General features: G+C 40.5%; 1 protein-coding gene across 1 annotated transcript in view; it reads right to left on the bottom strand.

Annotated features, from left to right (window-relative positions):
- LOC308221330 (cytosolic phospholipase A2 epsilon-like) overlaps positions 1-16,310 on the bottom strand; it is a gene marked incomplete at both ends in the record, with an annotated part of 32,775 nt that overhangs the window by 514 nt on the left and 15,951 nt on the right. Inside the window, 14 exons of the mRNA XM_080618315.1 lie at positions 821-1,007; positions 2,013-2,179; positions 2,958-3,149; positions 4,406-4,513; positions 5,870-6,007; positions 7,125-7,239; positions 8,703-8,925; positions 9,864-10,000; positions 10,881-11,028; positions 12,903-12,940; positions 14,121-14,207; positions 14,319-14,485; positions 14,908-14,965; positions 15,375-15,417. Of these exons, the coding sequence (XP_080474441.1) occupies positions 821-1,007; positions 2,013-2,179; positions 2,958-3,149; positions 4,406-4,513; positions 5,870-6,007; positions 7,125-7,239; positions 8,703-8,925; positions 9,864-10,000; positions 10,881-11,028; positions 12,903-12,940; positions 14,121-14,207; positions 14,319-14,485; positions 14,908-14,965; positions 15,375-15,417 (1,808 nt within the window). The remainder of the gene's footprint in view (positions 1-820; positions 1,008-2,012; positions 2,180-2,957; positions 3,150-4,405; positions 4,514-5,869; positions 6,008-7,124; positions 7,240-8,702; positions 8,926-9,863; positions 10,001-10,880; positions 11,029-12,902; positions 12,941-14,120; positions 14,208-14,318; positions 14,486-14,907; positions 14,966-15,374; positions 15,418-16,310) is intronic.

Below are 16,310 nucleotides of genomic sequence, written 5' to 3'. Positions count from 1 at the left end.
GTTTTTTCCTGAGCAGCTGAGACCTCTATGTTCCCTGGCTGAGGGAGGTGAGTTGTTAGTAACAGAATAGAATTTATGAGAAGGAAGTAAGAAACATATAGAAACTTAAAGTTCCTGCAATCCTGAATGCAGTCCCAGGGGGCTGGCACCGGATCCATCCGGCATTTCTATTTCCTTTGTCTCCCAAATTTCTCAAAAGCAGAATTTTAGACTTTACCTCCCTGCTGCCAAGGAGAAAAGCAAATACATCCTAGTAACTGATAGTAAAGGAGAGGAATACAAAGCAGGTGGCCTGGCAGAAAAAGAATGACAAGACCTGAGCACAGCACAGTGAGCAAAATGACCCCTGCACCAATGCTGTACAAAAAGGAGACACGTTGATCTTGGCACTACAGGACTTCAGCCTGAAAGCCAGGTTCTTGCTCCCCCATCATTCACACATGACACTATGCCTCCTCAAGTGTAGAATGAAAATCCCTGGACAACAGACAATATATGCAGGGGAAAATAATCTGAGATAGCTGTACTTTTTCCCAGGAAACTTTTACAATTAGCTAGTAACACTTTATGCTACAAATGGGAAAGAGGTGAAGGTAAACATCATCCAAAAGACAAGGGCTGTATCTGTCCTTGTAGGGCCACAAGGCTGACATTAGTGAACACAGTAGCTTTGGCAGGGATAGGGAAAGGAAGTTTACTTAGAGTGCTCCCCCATGAACCCAGCCATCAAAGAGAGCCAGCAGCAGAGAAAAAGGCTCTGAGTCAGGAAAGCAGAAAAAGGTGTCTTTTGTTTAATGCTTTGCCACTACTTGTAACTTACCAGGTGCTTTGTACTCTTGGAAGGTATCATTCACAAGGGGAAGAAAAATCACAATTGGACATCCTGGCAAATCTGAGTCTTGGAAGATGTAGCACTCTTTCAGATTTTTCTTATCTTCATCAGTCAAAGAAATTTTGGGGAATGGGATTTTCTGCTCTGAGTAGTATTTGTACGCCTTATCTAGAGACTGGAGGATCACAGAAATGGTCAGCACTGGAATTCAATTTGGTTGTGTTAAAGCCCCAACTTGTTATCTAATATTAAGGTTTAGTGACTCAGATCCATAGGATGAGTTCCTTCTTATCAAGGGTTACTCTACATATAATTACTGCAGATAGTAACCAGAATGCTAATCACAAGCTGTAAACATGATTTCAGTTACAGAATTCATCCAAGACACTGCAATTTTAAAAAATGGAAACAATTTGCAGACGTTTACCATGTACTTTTAGTAAAGGAATGAACCTGTGCTTAAATATATGGTATAGAATTAATTAGAAAAGAAAACTACAGAAAGAAAATGTTTAAGGTACCTTAGTATGTGCTTGGAAGTCAGAAGATAAGAAAGGTAAGCTTGAATGTGCAATCATGTCTCTGCCTGTGCAGGCATTAACAGTGTTAATTGAGATTGATATTTTATTGAGAAAGTCTGAAATGCTGGGCTATACTGCACCTTCTCCCTGGAATGTCTAACACAATATCGTGCCCTACTATGTACTGTGTTATTATTCACTCTCCATTATTTCATAGTGGACACTATCATATAGGAAACAATTTCTACTAAACCACTTAAAATTGCAGCAGCTTTTCTTCATAAGATTAATCTAGACAATGTACGAGGCTGAAATGAAAAGTCAGGATAAATTACTTCCTCATCCTTATTCATATTCCTATGCATGGTCTGGAAACCTGTTTAATTCAGCATAAAACAGAAAAGGCTCTTCCCATCAATCTGGAAATGACCATGCTGATATCCTCTTGAATAATGAACATTCAACATGTTCATAAACCAGCAAGAGAGACTGCAGGAATGGCAGGAAGAAATGGGAACAATGTTAATCACTACAGGGAAAAATGTAGGGGAATGCAGCAGTTAAAACCTGAACAGTCAAAATAACTAGCAGTTCTAGGCACTACAGGCTAGACGTTCACAAGGAGAAACAAGACAGGGTAATAACAAGATCCTCCTCACCGATGTATGTGATCCAGTAGTATAACTTAAGTATATGAGGACATCCACTTCCCTCTGTGGCCTTAAAAGTGGTGGACTGCTGGTATTGATGAAAAATCCAGCATCTATCATGCCCAGGTGATCAGAGTTTTCCATCAGCTGGTTGGGACGTGAGTCTAACACAGTGTCTAAAAGGAAAATATTTCTTGGAATAAGAAATGATCTGCAGGTGTTTTGACTGGAAAAAAGAAATGCAAGGTGGAACTGACCATCCCCATGGCCTGTTTAGTTTAATTGCCATACTATTGCATTGTGAAATAGACATGGGAGGGACTGCAAAATGCCACCTAAATTCCTGTTCTGAAAAATCCTCTATGTTAAGTTTCCAGGCAAGAAATTCCAGTAATTTGTCATATTCATTAGGGCAAGTAAACTACTACTAATACGTAACTTAAACCTGCCTTTCTTCATTTCAATCATTGTTTCACCTTTTATCCATTCCTGATTTGTAGAACACAATATCGCCATCCCTTTTTGTGTTTGTGTTTATGCCTCCCCCTCTTTTTTTGACTACAAAGCCCCATCCCTTTCCAGCTTTCTTTCGTAGGTTATATTTTATGGGATATCCCCGTTGCAACTGAAGTTAGAGGCATAGTCTTTCCAAATAAAGCTTTCTTCCATGTTCACTCTACTATTTGCTACTTTAAATTTGGTTCTGTCAGCTGCAACCCTACCCTCTCAGTCTGGACCACAGAGATCTCAGCTAAAGCACATAAACACATGCTTATATCTAAAAAGTCTTAAATACCTAGTAAGAATGAAGTCTTAATCTCACCTCTCTATTCAGAAAAGAAACGTTCTTTCAGAGATTTTTCTTCCCCTGCAAAGCTTGACAGGGCTCCTTCCTAAATTCCCCTCTCCAAAATCACCTGAAAACAATGCCTGTTAAATATAAGTCCTCATTACCCTTCCATCGACAGAAGTGCTCATTCTCCATGTAGTTATTATGCAGCTGGTAGCCCTTCAGGAAGTTGTGGTGCTGGGCTACGGAGAAGCGGTCGGTCAGTGCTCCCCGAAGGGCGCTGGAGAGGGGGCCAGGAGGAGTGTACATGCGAGTCCTCAGCTCATGGGGTCTTGAAGGCAACACTGGGTCTTCATCTAGGGGAAGGGAGAAAAATTGGTGAACCAGTTGTTAACTGATGTTCATTTCTGGTTGTCCTGGTGCATACGAGATCCCAGAGGTTGTTCTGGGATGATTAATCCACAAAAACTGCTTTGAAGTGGTTGCTGGACAAAGGTCTGCGGATGGTCTTAAGTTTTGGCCTGAAAACAGTTCTGCAGAAGCAATCTTTAAAGGGACACCTCTAAGAAAATTAAGGGATTCAGAGAGTGTCCTGTCAGAAAGTTACACATCCTCACAGGAAGATATCAGGAAACAGCGGCAAGCATGGAGAAAATGAGGATGAAGCATATGCTCCCACTTAGTCAGTTGGGCAACAACAGGGCACCAGAGGGTTTATTTCAAGAGTGACAGCTTCTATCTGATAATCACCCATGGCTACATGAGTGTATGCTTAATCAGTAGAATGTCAGCATCCCAGGAAAACCTGGGGCATACGTTCATATTTAGAAACTACAAGGTGGCTACATGGCAGCATATGTGGGTGAAAAGTAGAAATGGTTCAAGGTGTGGTTTCTTGAAATCACAACCTGCTTTGCCAGAACAAGTGGCTAACAATGCAGCAGGAAAGAGTTGGTGGTTTCTGTGATTACGCAGATGTATGTCTTTATTTTCAGGATGTCTGTAATTGCAGTTACTATCATATTAAATGATTTAGCAATAAACCCATGGTTTCTGTATTGCTTCAGAAAATACCCTCTGGGCCTCATTTATCTTTTCATCAAGATGAATCCAAATAAGTAATTCATGTATTCAGTAATAAAACAAAAACCCAGGAAATACTGATTAACCGATCGATATTCTGGTTTCTTCTCTGCACAGGCAGTAAAAATAGCTTTATTCTCTGCCACTGGTTCTAGGCTCTGTATGGCTGAGTGAGAATGTGCAATGCCAAAACACTTCCTGAGAAGTGTGTGACCCCACTAAAGCTTCCTCTTAAGGACAAAGCTTTTTAATCAGTAGGGTTTATCAGTCTAGTAATTTATTTTAATATTTAATATTAAAATTAATATTTATTTAATATTTTAATTTTAATCAGTAGGGTTTAGTCAGTCTAGTAATTAGACCAGCATTTCCCTGATTACCCTCTTCCTCTTAGTCTTTATGGTAGGAGGGGAAGTCACTATCTCTTAGGAGGATCTTATGATGCTGGCTTCAGCGTAGTTAATAGGGTGATACCAAAAGGCATCAGAAGAATAAGAGACCACAAATGAAAGTCTTAATAATATCTCACCAACTTCTTCTATTCTGTCTTGTGTCCATCTCTTCCAGAAGTCCTCTGAACTGTGGGACAATCCCCATATTTGTAATAGGTTCACAGAAAATATACTGCTCCACATACCTGTAAAAAGGATTAGTGAACACAAGGACACGTTCTAACAAGAAACTGGTTTTTTCCCTTCTGTTCTCACCTCCTGGATTAATTTTTGAATGAGTCTAATTGAAACATTTCTAAACTTCTGAGCTGTCAAATTTCTCTTAACTTTCTATGACATTGGTTCAGGTCATGCTGCTGTAAGTTCTGCACCTAACCTACTGCATGGCTCTGCTGCACAGTAGAGAGAGAAGAATGTGAGAGAAGTAAATGAGAAAAAAACACTCCCTCGAGAAGCAAAATAAGAGCTCAGATAATGCAGACATCACAAAAATATCCTCTCTGTCCGTCTTCCTTACTCCAGCTTCTTTTTCTGCACATCTCTGGTCAGCTTTCATGCACCCTGAGCTCTTCCACAGCAGAATGAACTGGCTCTTGAGCCATTTGGGTTGTAAGAGAAAATCTCACACCACAGTGTGTGGTGCTTTTACAGATGCAGTGGGCTCCTGCTCCACTGTGCACTCCTTCCTACATTCAGGATTGCCCCTCTCTGCCTCCTCAGAAGGGGAGCTGGTGCCTTTGCTGATAAAACACAATGCCACCATTTCATTTACCATTGTAAATATAAATATGTGTTCTGCTTAGTCTAACACAATTAGGCTTCTTAATTTTCAAGGGCACAGAAGCCAGTAGAGCATACAAAGTATATAAAAAATTAATTTCCCACTAATGGGCCAGGTAAGAAAGGCTAGCCTAAGAGGTAGAATCTTAAAGATACTCCTTGGAATTATGGACTATTCAGCACAGCTGAAACCAAGGAGCTTCTAAGCAGCACAAGAGTAAAACGAGATGACTGAAACCAAACTCACACTGCTCTGTGTTCACTTCGCAGTGATTGACTCCTTGGTAAAGGGATATTATTACTTTTATACACAACCCATGAGTACAAATCAGGGACTGATCAGAGAGATTCAGAGATCCTTCGCTTCTGGTCTCATTTTTTTGTCCTGGGCAGCCTACATCTTTAGTGGATGGGGCTCTGTGTGTGGAGCTGAAGTTAAACCTCACAGTGAAAGCATAGCTGCAGGTTTCCTGCTTTCTCAGAATTTGTTGGAATGCATTCAGAGAGGAACCAAAGGAATATCCCATCTCTAATGTTAAAAAAAAAAAAATTGTACATGCCAAGACAGTGACAAGAAATCAAAAAAAACCAAAGATGTAGGATTTTTTACTGTATTCTTTTGGACAAACTACAGCACACTCCCATTTGCTGGCAGGTGCTATCATTGCAGCATTCAGTACCTTAGACCAGAAATATCCACTCTCCAGTTAACGTTACACCCCTCCAAATCACCTCTGCACCAGGACAATAAAATACATCACCTTGCAGGTAGCAGATCCGGGACTCGGGGAGCTTTTTCAACAAGCGTCCCATGAAGAACTCGCTTCCAAAATGCTCTGTGCGGACGAATGCGCCGTACTTTGGAAGTCCCACCTCATAAGGCGTGAATTCCACCCACTCTGCAATACAGCCATGACGGAACATTTAGAAGGCTCTCAGGTGGGTGTGGGAAGAGGGGCAGCTAAAACATATATTGGTCTGATTTCTGTTCACTCTGCTGCATTTGCCAAGCCTTGCTTATAAACGGCAGCCTGCAGGGCCAGGCAGCTGAGCTGAGACGCTGTGACAATGGGGGGGCAGGAACAGTTATGCTGCTCATGATGCTGCTGCCCATGGCACAAGGTGCATGCCAGGAGCACAGAAAGGCTCCAGTTCCTACACACCCTTTGTGTATGCACCAGTCCAATGTTCTCAAGTGTGCGCAAGGTTATGCCACTGTTATCAGTGCAGTTAATTTAACTTCCTTTGAATAATTTGTTTATGTGCAGACAGCAACTCAGCTCTTCAGAAATCAGTTTTTTATGAAGAGGACAATTATACATTTAATGTGTAGTACTAAGGAAGACAGAACTTTTCCTTGTCTTCCTTGGATACCCTCCTCAAGTGAAGTACAGTTGCCTAATCTTAAGATCCTTTCCCACCCTAACCATTCTACGATTCTGTGATATAACTGCAGTGTGAACAAAGACTGGGACAGAAAGGTCATGGACCATAATTTCCTTTTTGTTCAGAAGTGGTTCATTTTTTCTCCTCAATCAGAAAAAAATCTGATCTGAATTTCTTCTTTGCCTCTTCTCCTCCTCCAATTGCTTCTCCTCATGCAAAAAAAGAAATAACCAGAAAAATGAGAAAAGAAAAGGATTCAGTTGGGAGCCTGGATGCTTTCCCAAACTTTACCATAACTATGCGGTCTTTCTTCATATTGAAAATATAACTGGGCATTGACAAAAGTGGTATTTAATTCTCAGACAATTCCAATACTTTTTATTTTAGATGCATCAGATAATATTTCAAAAATGGCCTTTCTGGCAGGATTTCCACTGTGTATGTCTAGACAGTGAAATGCTGATCTCAAAAAGCCCTTGTGTTAAAATTGCAAGGCATAGAAATGGTGATTATTTCTCAAAAAAGCAACTAACACACTGTTTTCTCCAAGTGCTACCAAGCAGAGAAGAGTGAATCACAGGAATCCATTTGCCAGTTTTAACCCCACGGGATCTGAAGTATCATTCTTACCTTTGAAATCATTGGTGCTGTAGCTGTCCCGGACATTGACTGACACATAAATGGGCAGTGGGTTCTGGCCATCACACAGTGCTTCTTGCTGTTCTGAAAGTTTGTGGGGGTCTTTCTGGTTTTGAGGAAAAACAGTTATGTGAGAAGAGGCGGAAACCACATGGTGAATTCGATGGTGCTGGGGGAGCCAAGTGGGTCTGTGCCCCCAGCACACAGGGCATGCCATAGCAGCTCCATTGCACAGAGCACTGCAGGCACCCATCCGCCTGTGACACACTAGTTTCCCAGGGTCTGTCCTGACTGGGTATGGGTTCACAAAGAGACAAGGAGAGGGAAAACTACTTCTGTGTACATAACTATACGTACTACAATGTACTGTCCTGGAAAGCAGAAGAACGGGAGAGATGCTCGATAGAATGAGGGTTGTAGTGAGCAGTCCTTGCTCTCCGGGGCCTGAAGTAAGCCCTCGAGTATGTCAGCAGTGAGTTTCCTTTGACAGTACACAACAGCTATCACAGTCCTACCTTGCAAAGGAACTGGAATTGGCCAGCAAATTATTTGCATTCCACCCAGCTCTCTGGAAAAGTGTATTCTCACTGAAGAGGGTTGTAAAAAACGTAGCATCTCATGAACTGCTTATACATTTAAAAGCAGCTTGTTCTGACGGTTTAGGGAGAGGTTAATGGTTATATAGCAGTAGTAGGCACTGCTCAAAGGCAAAGATGTTTGGCTACACTGGGACGGAGACCTCATTTGTTGAGATTAAGAGAGGCAGCTATTCAGCTTCTACCTTTGTTTAATATATAGTATTCTCTGTATGTATTTATTTTCTGTTTATATATAATACTATATAAGTAATTATATAAAAATAATTAAATAAATCCAAATGAATGGCTGAATGACTGCAGCATTTCTGCCCCCACTGAAGGACACTTCTTTTCAATCCTCAACAGCTTGTCCCTTCCCACTTCCCAACTGCCAAAGCACACATTCTTGAACTGTGGTCCATCTGGAGAGAAGAGGGAGAAGACTGCTGTACTGTAAGGGTAGAAACCACTTCAAATAACAGAAAAGCAAATTTGTAATTGCTTATAAAATTAAGTCACTTAAACCAGCTACTGTCTGAGCAGTCCTTGTCAGCAGAAGTAAAATGTGCTCTTGCTTCCAGTGTACCTGCAGATCAAGTTACCTGCCAGTAGATGCAAATCACCAAGCATTCTAGCTGTTTTATGCTTGCTTCAGATAGTTTTCACACTGTTGAGTTTACTGTGCAGTTCATCATGAACTCTTTTTGCATGTGTAATCTGCATCTTGGGCAGACGGCCCAAAATTGCCTCCACTGCTAGCTAAATACCAGCCAGAATTCAAACGGCTGCATCCACAATCAAATGTATTAACATGCAAGATGCATTTCTCCCTAGGCAGACTATTAACACCAATCAAAAAATCTGAGTCTGTTGTCATGAACAACTCCACTCTGTTTTGAGGTATGTTCTCTGAAATGATAAGCTGGTTTCCTTTCCACTCACTCTTAGAGAAAAATCCATAGTTCTCCAAGAAACGAAATATACATCATACCCCATCATTCAGCAAGTACTCAATCATGAGCCCCCAAAGATCTATAAATGATGTCCTGTATCCCTCTTCTTTACGCTGACAAAGCTGCTTGTTGTAATATTTCATACGATCCATAGAGAAACAACCCATCTTGCATTTGGTTGCTTGCTTCTGGGCTTCACCAATATGTGAGTCTAGGTCCTTCTGTGACCAGTAGGCATCTCTGTATAAGTTGGCCATGGTCCTGGAGAAAGAGAATACAGACAGCAAAAGTCAAAAGGAGAAAAAAATTACTTGATATTTTGTGCCTTTTGGGACAGAGGTTTACAGTTAGGGATTCACTTCGGTTCTTACATCCTCTGGTTCTGCTGCTCCATCCAGCAGAATGAACAGTCCAGAGTTTCTATGACTGTTTTACATATGGCCCTGAAGAATATTTTTTTTATGTGCTTAATTTTTTTTTTTTCTAAACAGAACTGGCAGCAACATAAGGGATAAAATTGCCAGGTGTGAACACAGGTACATTTCTGAAGCACAAACTAGGCAGAAAATTATAATTAATTTTCTTTGCTTGTTTTCTAGAACCATAAATCAGTTCAGATCAGCTGCTGTCTCATGGCTTTGTGTCACTTAGTGTTAATCTTATGGTATCATTATGCTTTATTTTAATACCATCATCTATTTTACCAACCTTCCTTCCATGGGACCATTAGATGATGGGCAGTTTTAGGTCCTGTGAGCAGGGAATAATGCTGCTCAGGGGAACTCAATCCTTTCCCAAACTGACTGGTTATGGGGGTAAATGTTCACTGTCCTACAGTTTTCTCTGTGTAACTAGTCAGAAAGCAGACCCAGTCTCAGAAGTTACTGGGAACAACTAGGACACTGGTGGAGAGAGGAAGATGCATGATGCTATGGGCATCCACAGGTACATCCACAGTAACTACTTAGAAACTATTTGACAAGTGTACTTGTCATATACATATTTAATTGCTGCAAATGTGGAGTTGAAAAGCACTGTAAAGAATTGCTAATAAAAGATTGGTGCATCAGATCAAGTTAACATTTAATGTTTCTACAACGTTTGAAGAAAATCTGATCTTGTCTGTTTTCAGAAGCTCCTCTCTGCAGCAGTGTCACCCTCACAAGACCTGGTCAAGCCCCCTGCACAAGCTGGCTTACCATGTGGTGCCAGACAGCCCGCTGATGTATGTTATGCAGTCAAGGAGATTTAATTTCTTGAGTCCCATGAGGCTGCCATATAGTCCTGTCATTGACTTCAGTCCTCCACCTGTCGTGATGATAGCCACAATGGGGACCTGTCGGGCAGAGAAGGACGGGACATTCACGTCAACACTGTTCAACATTGCATCTTGGATCGCATCAGGGACTGGCCACCACATCCAGCCCAGGTCCTGACTCAGAGCATGGGTCCCTCTTCAGAAAGAAAGGCTCCAAAACCAAGCAGTGGCTGCTACTGCTGCTTCCCTTTGAATAAACATGATTTCGGAGATTAACCCAAACCTAGGTTCTTGCCTATCTCTACGACAAATAGGAGTACAAATGAATAAGAAGAAACCCTTCTGTGGAGGCAACAAAAAATTTTCTCTACATTTCCCACTCCTTTGCCACTTTTTCCTTATTTCACACATCTACTATTACTGTATAAAAATCCACATCAACTCCATGAAGAAACACCCTCAGTCCACAGCCAATGTTGTTAAGCTACCTTCATCAATGCTGTTATTCTTCAGTATAATGAAGTTACTTTAAAATAAATTATATTGATTTGAAGGAGTTTTGAAATTGCAAGAAAGGGAAGATACTCCAAGAAGCACTCAGATGTTTATCCTAAACTCTCGCAAAATGATGAAATTTGAACAAGGAAAGAAAACTTTGTCACACAATGTATTTAATACAAGGTATTTCTGAACTAAGCCAGCTATAGAATAGGATGGCAGGGATGAACACACCTCAAATATGACAAATTCCAAATTGACAGTCATGAAGAATGCAATTTCTGTAGCTAGTGTTTCTTGCAATAACAAATCTTGACAGCAGAAGCAAATGTACTTAAGACAAATGGACAAGCTTGTACCCACACAACAGACATGTGACCCATTTTGCTGTTGGCTCATCTAGAAGAATACATGAAGGCACTAGAAATTCAAGATCTACGCCCCTCCACTTCACGCTTACTTCACAATCCTCCAGATCCTGTTGTAGGTGAAAGACATTTTTCAGAGCACTTGCTACATATCTCTTCCTTTTTCTCAGGAAAGTCATCTCCTCTGAACATAAGTCAAACCCAAAGCGCATGTCCAGGTCTCGGTGGCATGAACAATGACTAAGATAAAAACAGGCACATATTTTACATATTAACACACCCATATCAATCTTACAACTTTGATCAAAGATAATCTACAGCACCCTTCCTTTCAAACAGGGTGATGCAATGCGATATTAGCAAGAGAAAATATTGTAGCTATTTTTAGAGAAAGAAAAGTTATTTCAGTTAATAAGCTTAGCCAGTGATATTATACCCTGTTATTACTCATGGATGAAGAAACAATGTAGAGTATTTACAAACAAACAAAAAAAAAAAACAAATAAAATGAATATTCTGAAAGCAAAAGAATTACAAACCCAGAAAATCTGTGCAAATGGTCGGAAGTGAGTGCATTGATTCCCGTTTCACGGGGTATTTTCTAATTCTAAATCTAACCCAAAACCCAGTTTTCAAATGTTGGCATTTCCAACGTGGTCTCGTTTTTAAGCAGCTCCAGTGGAAACACATCCCCCTCTAGCGGTGAGCGCCCCTAGGGAGGAAACCCATTCACCCGCCAGGCTGGTATGGGTGGCCCCATAATCCTGCTTGCTGGAGGGATGACCTCGCTGACATGCAGCCCCTGGATGGATGGATGGAAATAGGTCACTGAGGTTAGTGGGGCAGGATTTCACCTCCACTGCTCTGGTCTGTCTGCACTTGCAGAAGGCGTCTCATGAGTCCACGCTAGCAATTGCATTTCACATCACCCTTGACTCAAAAATTGTAAAGCATAATAATCATCAGAAAAATAGTTCATTTACATCAATTTCATAGTTTAACATCATTCCTTAAAACTTCACTGTTGTAGCTTATTCCCGTAGCATTTGTGCTCTTCCATTCACTAACCTCTCTCCTCTTCCTTCCCTGTGCCTATGTGACATCAATGGGCAAGAGGTCTGCCACTGATGTCTTCAGGCCAGAGCTACCCATGAACTCCCTGGCTGGCCAGCTAGCCCTGTCAGGCATTGTAAATGGCAGGGGTTTGCTTTTTCTTCCAGTAACAGAGCTTCTGTCTACTACTGAGTTCATAATTTCATTGAAACTAGTAAATATTTTTATGAAATTTCTCCACCAGAAGATGTGGATAAAATCAGCCAAATGATTACAAAATATTTGTAAATGAAGACACATAAAGGGAATTAGGTGGAGCAACAAAAGCCAGTTTCCACTGCAAATAAAGACACAAACAAACTGCTTTTAAAGTTCTCTGAAAGTAAAATAAATAAGCAGGAAGCATTTTTACTGTCCCGGAAAAACACTGATTTGCCTGTTGCCATAGATCACTTGCCTTTCTGAAATGAATGATAGAAAACTTTGAATTCAAAATGAAGCTGTTTCCCCCTTTCATTTATTTGGGCATTTAAAAAAAAAATAGCTTGCCCAGTTCTGTGTATTACATATAGCTATGGGTAACGTGATGTTCATTGATGTGTATCAATCAGCCTGTCTACAGATATCATATCACTAGCCACATTGTCTACCTTGGTTACTACTCAATGTACAGTATAACTGGACTTAACAGAATACAAGATTTATCACTACTGAATATTGACAGTTAAGAAAAAATACATGTTCACAATTTCTGATCAAGTTTAATGTTTACTCCTGTCTCTTCTTTTTTAGTTAGCTTCAGTCTTCTTGTGAATTTCAGAGACTGACATTTGTCAAAAATAATATTCTGTGGTCAGAAGGGAAGGGTTAATGCTAAAGTAAATATATGTTTATCAACATTTGTTGATTAAAATGAAATCTGTAATATACTATGCATGCATTTGATGTTTTATTAAAAGCAGCTTCTAGTTTTCTGATACAGTCTACTTGTGTCATTTCCATGTGGCTAAAACAGTATCAAAATTGGTAACCCAAGTCTTTAGGAATAGAAAATCTCTTACCAGCTTTGTGCTGTCACATTCAAGTCAAATCTTTTCTCCTGGAATACAAGAATAGGTACTGAAATTTTTTTAATTTTTATTTTTTTTTATTTATTTATTTTTTTTTTTTAGTTTTCATTTTAAAATATCTTTCTTCCCTTTCTGTCTTGGGGTCAGAGCTTAATTTAGACCCCAGCAAAGTCCGGCAACCTCAAACTTAAATGTCTGAGATCATGACATGTATTTCCGAAAGCATTCATTTATCCCTAGTGGAACACCCCTACTAACAGATCCCAAACTGCTTCCAGGCTGTAGAAACCATTAACAACCTTGGTAAAGGAGGTTCCTGAGACTCATGCAGTAAGTCCCATTTCCCGTGTTATTCACAAGCTTTCTGCAGCATCCTGAAATACCATTTTTTATACATTTCCCGTTCTTTATGTTCTAATACAGAGCAGATCTTTGACATCCTGGCCACAGTCTCAGTGAAGAGACTGCAAGTCTGCATTTGCTTCTGCCAAGACTTCATCCTGTCTTAGAAGTGTTATTGCTACCTTCATATTAACTGACAAAAAGCTCTCTGGTCTGAGAGGATGTTTTAATGACCCTGAAATCCAATGTTCTCCTACTCCTAACTAATATTTGGACAAGATCAGCCCTAATAATCTGGATATCTGTCTCAGAAGCATTTTTTTATATAGTAAGGATCTTTTTCTTCTATTAATTTCATTCAAAATTATAAAGCACATACATCTATTTCAAGCAATATTCTTATTACATTCTCTAAAGTCCATATGCTATGTCTAGTATTTTCAATGTACTTTAATATATTGTCCTTTTAAGCACGTGGTTTACTAAGGGAAGGTTTACTGACTTTTTCCTATCTTGTGTCCAAGAAGTAACTTTCCATTTGGACCCTAAGAAAAGGTCAGTGAGTCTTTGGGTAAACAGGGAGAGATGTAGTGAAGGAATCATCATATGTTCTGACATCCTAGTTGGTCTCTGTACTCACTACTGGCACATTAGTCTTGTCCTGGCTGAATCCAGGACAAGACTAATGGAAGGACAACCTGCTTCTGGGATAAAACAGTTGGAGAAACAAAGCTCCTATTTGTTAAAGGTCTGAGGAAAAAAATCCTAACATTTCTGACTCTCTTAGCATCTATCTGAGACAATATTATGGGGAATGCTTACTACTTGAGTGACCTTTTATTCCTAACAGCTGGAAGTGATGCTCACCTCTGCAATGGTTGTTTGCCTTCCCATGGGCAATGAATTCAGCATCACGGCTGGGGAGCCCGTCTCCGTAGTGTACTTACAGGTCCACTGGGAAAACAACATGCTTTAAGGGAAAAACAGTAATGGCTTTACCCTCTCCCGCTCCTCCCACATTTTAGAGTGACACTCATGGTCAGTTCATTATTAAGGCCAACATACAGGGTGGTAGCGCCTCTTCTTTGGCAACATGACATCCAGTGTTGGCTCTGCATACTTGACATAGTGGAACTTGGTGGGACCCAATGGGCTAGCCACTCCGTCAGGGCCCAATGTGATATCCTGTGTTCCTTCAAAGGAGCCCTTCACAGTGAGGGAAAGCTCTTTCTCTAAAAAAGCAGAAAAAAAGTTGTGATAAATGTGTGTTAACTTGATTAAAAGTGGGGTGCAGGTAGCAGAGCTGTAGATTTTGGATCGCAGCTTTGTCTAGTGGAAAGGGCTCTGAAGAGAGCACTGGCAGCGAAGGGAAAAGAGCAAAGCAGATGCTGTTTTCATAAAAAGGGGACTTTGAATGTTCTTGCTGTTACATGGATCTAGGATTTCAATTTTAATGCATGCATATTTACATATACCTAATGGAGTATGAGATGCAGCCATTGAAGTCTGTAACAATCTAATGTATTTACTTGGTGTTAACTGCACTTAATGCTGTAAATACTATTTATTCCACTAATACATTATAAAAAAAGAGCATCATCTCATCAGTAAGCATGCAGTTATTGGTAAATAGATAACAAAACAATAACTTTACTTGATTTTTGCTGCATCTTCTCTGCCACTTCAACTTCCAAGCAGCAAAGTTCACGACACTGTAGAAGGCAGAGAACAGGAATCTGTTAGAAAGATCATCACAGCCCAACCTCGTTACTGGGAACTGTCAATCACTCAGCTTTTGGATATGTCTGATTACCCAAAGTGCCTAATCCCCTGGCATTTTTGGACTTTTGCCCAGTAGCTACTGACTAATAAAAAGGAAAAGCTTTGGAAGGAGTCATAGAGCATCCTCCAGTGACAATGATACACAATTTGGACAAATGGGAAATAATAGGATATCATCAACAAATAGGGCAATAAAATACCCCATTTTTAAAGCATATATATAGGAAAGAGGGACAAAAGAGAAAGAACTGGTCTAGTGGCTTCTGTAACCCCCACCCTCCTTTCCCCTTTATATTAAGGAAATGCTTAGAGAAAATTTCTTGGGAAAACGACACGTACCACCAGCACTCCATTGGTAGCAATGGTTTCATGAGGACCAGAACTGGGAAACAAAATGAAAAACATGGTGTTTTTCAGACGAAACAAATGCCCATGCATCCTTGCCCAGGGTGTTTCCCTTTCTCTCCTATTAGAAGAATGACAGCCAGAGAGACCCCAGCAAGTATGCAACAAGCTCCTTTCCATGCTTGCTTGGACTGAGCACTGCTCTGACAGGACTTGCTTCTGTTACAAAGCTGAGCAACGTGCATCATAGCTACTCTTTGCAGTGCAATCTCATGATCATCTAAACTGAAATTTGTGGTTAGGCAGTGAAGTTCTTCTCCTTACTAGAACACATAAAGTACATGCAATTTAGCTGTAACATGCTCGTAGGCCAGCATAACCCTGCTGGGAAGCCCAGTTCTACTTATATGCTGGTATGCAAATACAATCAAGAGGGCACAGGGCAGTGGGTACCAATCACACGGGAAAAAGGAAAGCTTTCCTTTCAGGTGAAGTCAGGAGATGATGTGAAGTGACTTGAATTCTGGTATTGGGTCTTGGCTGGAATTAGGGCTGACCTTAGGCTGGTCACTCTATTTCTGCCATCCTTTAGTTACCTTGTGGCAAGAGAGACAAAAATACTGATTCATATGGATGGCAGGATGACCATGTTGGACAAAAAGTTCTGCACATTGTCATTGTGTTGGGTATAAAGAAAACAGAATTACTAGAATCAAAACAGTGCTGTAAGGGAAAATGGAAGGAGTCAGAGATACACTGCGAACCAAACCAGGATGGCTCAACATCAGGAGTCTGTCCTGTACATAAGCTGAAAGAAGCATGGAAAAATTGGTAGACATGCATGCAGTCACACGCAGAAAGTCTTCTGAAATGCCACAAGTTGACAAACTTGACATTGTGGATAGAAGAGACAATGCTGGGAGGGTGCAC

The sequence above is a fragment of the Psittacula echo genome, assembly GCF_963264785.1.
Source record: "Psittacula echo genome assembly, chromosome: 5".
Lineage (NCBI taxonomy): Eukaryota > Metazoa > Chordata > Aves > Psittaciformes > Psittacidae > Psittacula > Psittacula echo.
This window is presented reverse-complemented; position numbering and strand designations above follow the sequence as displayed.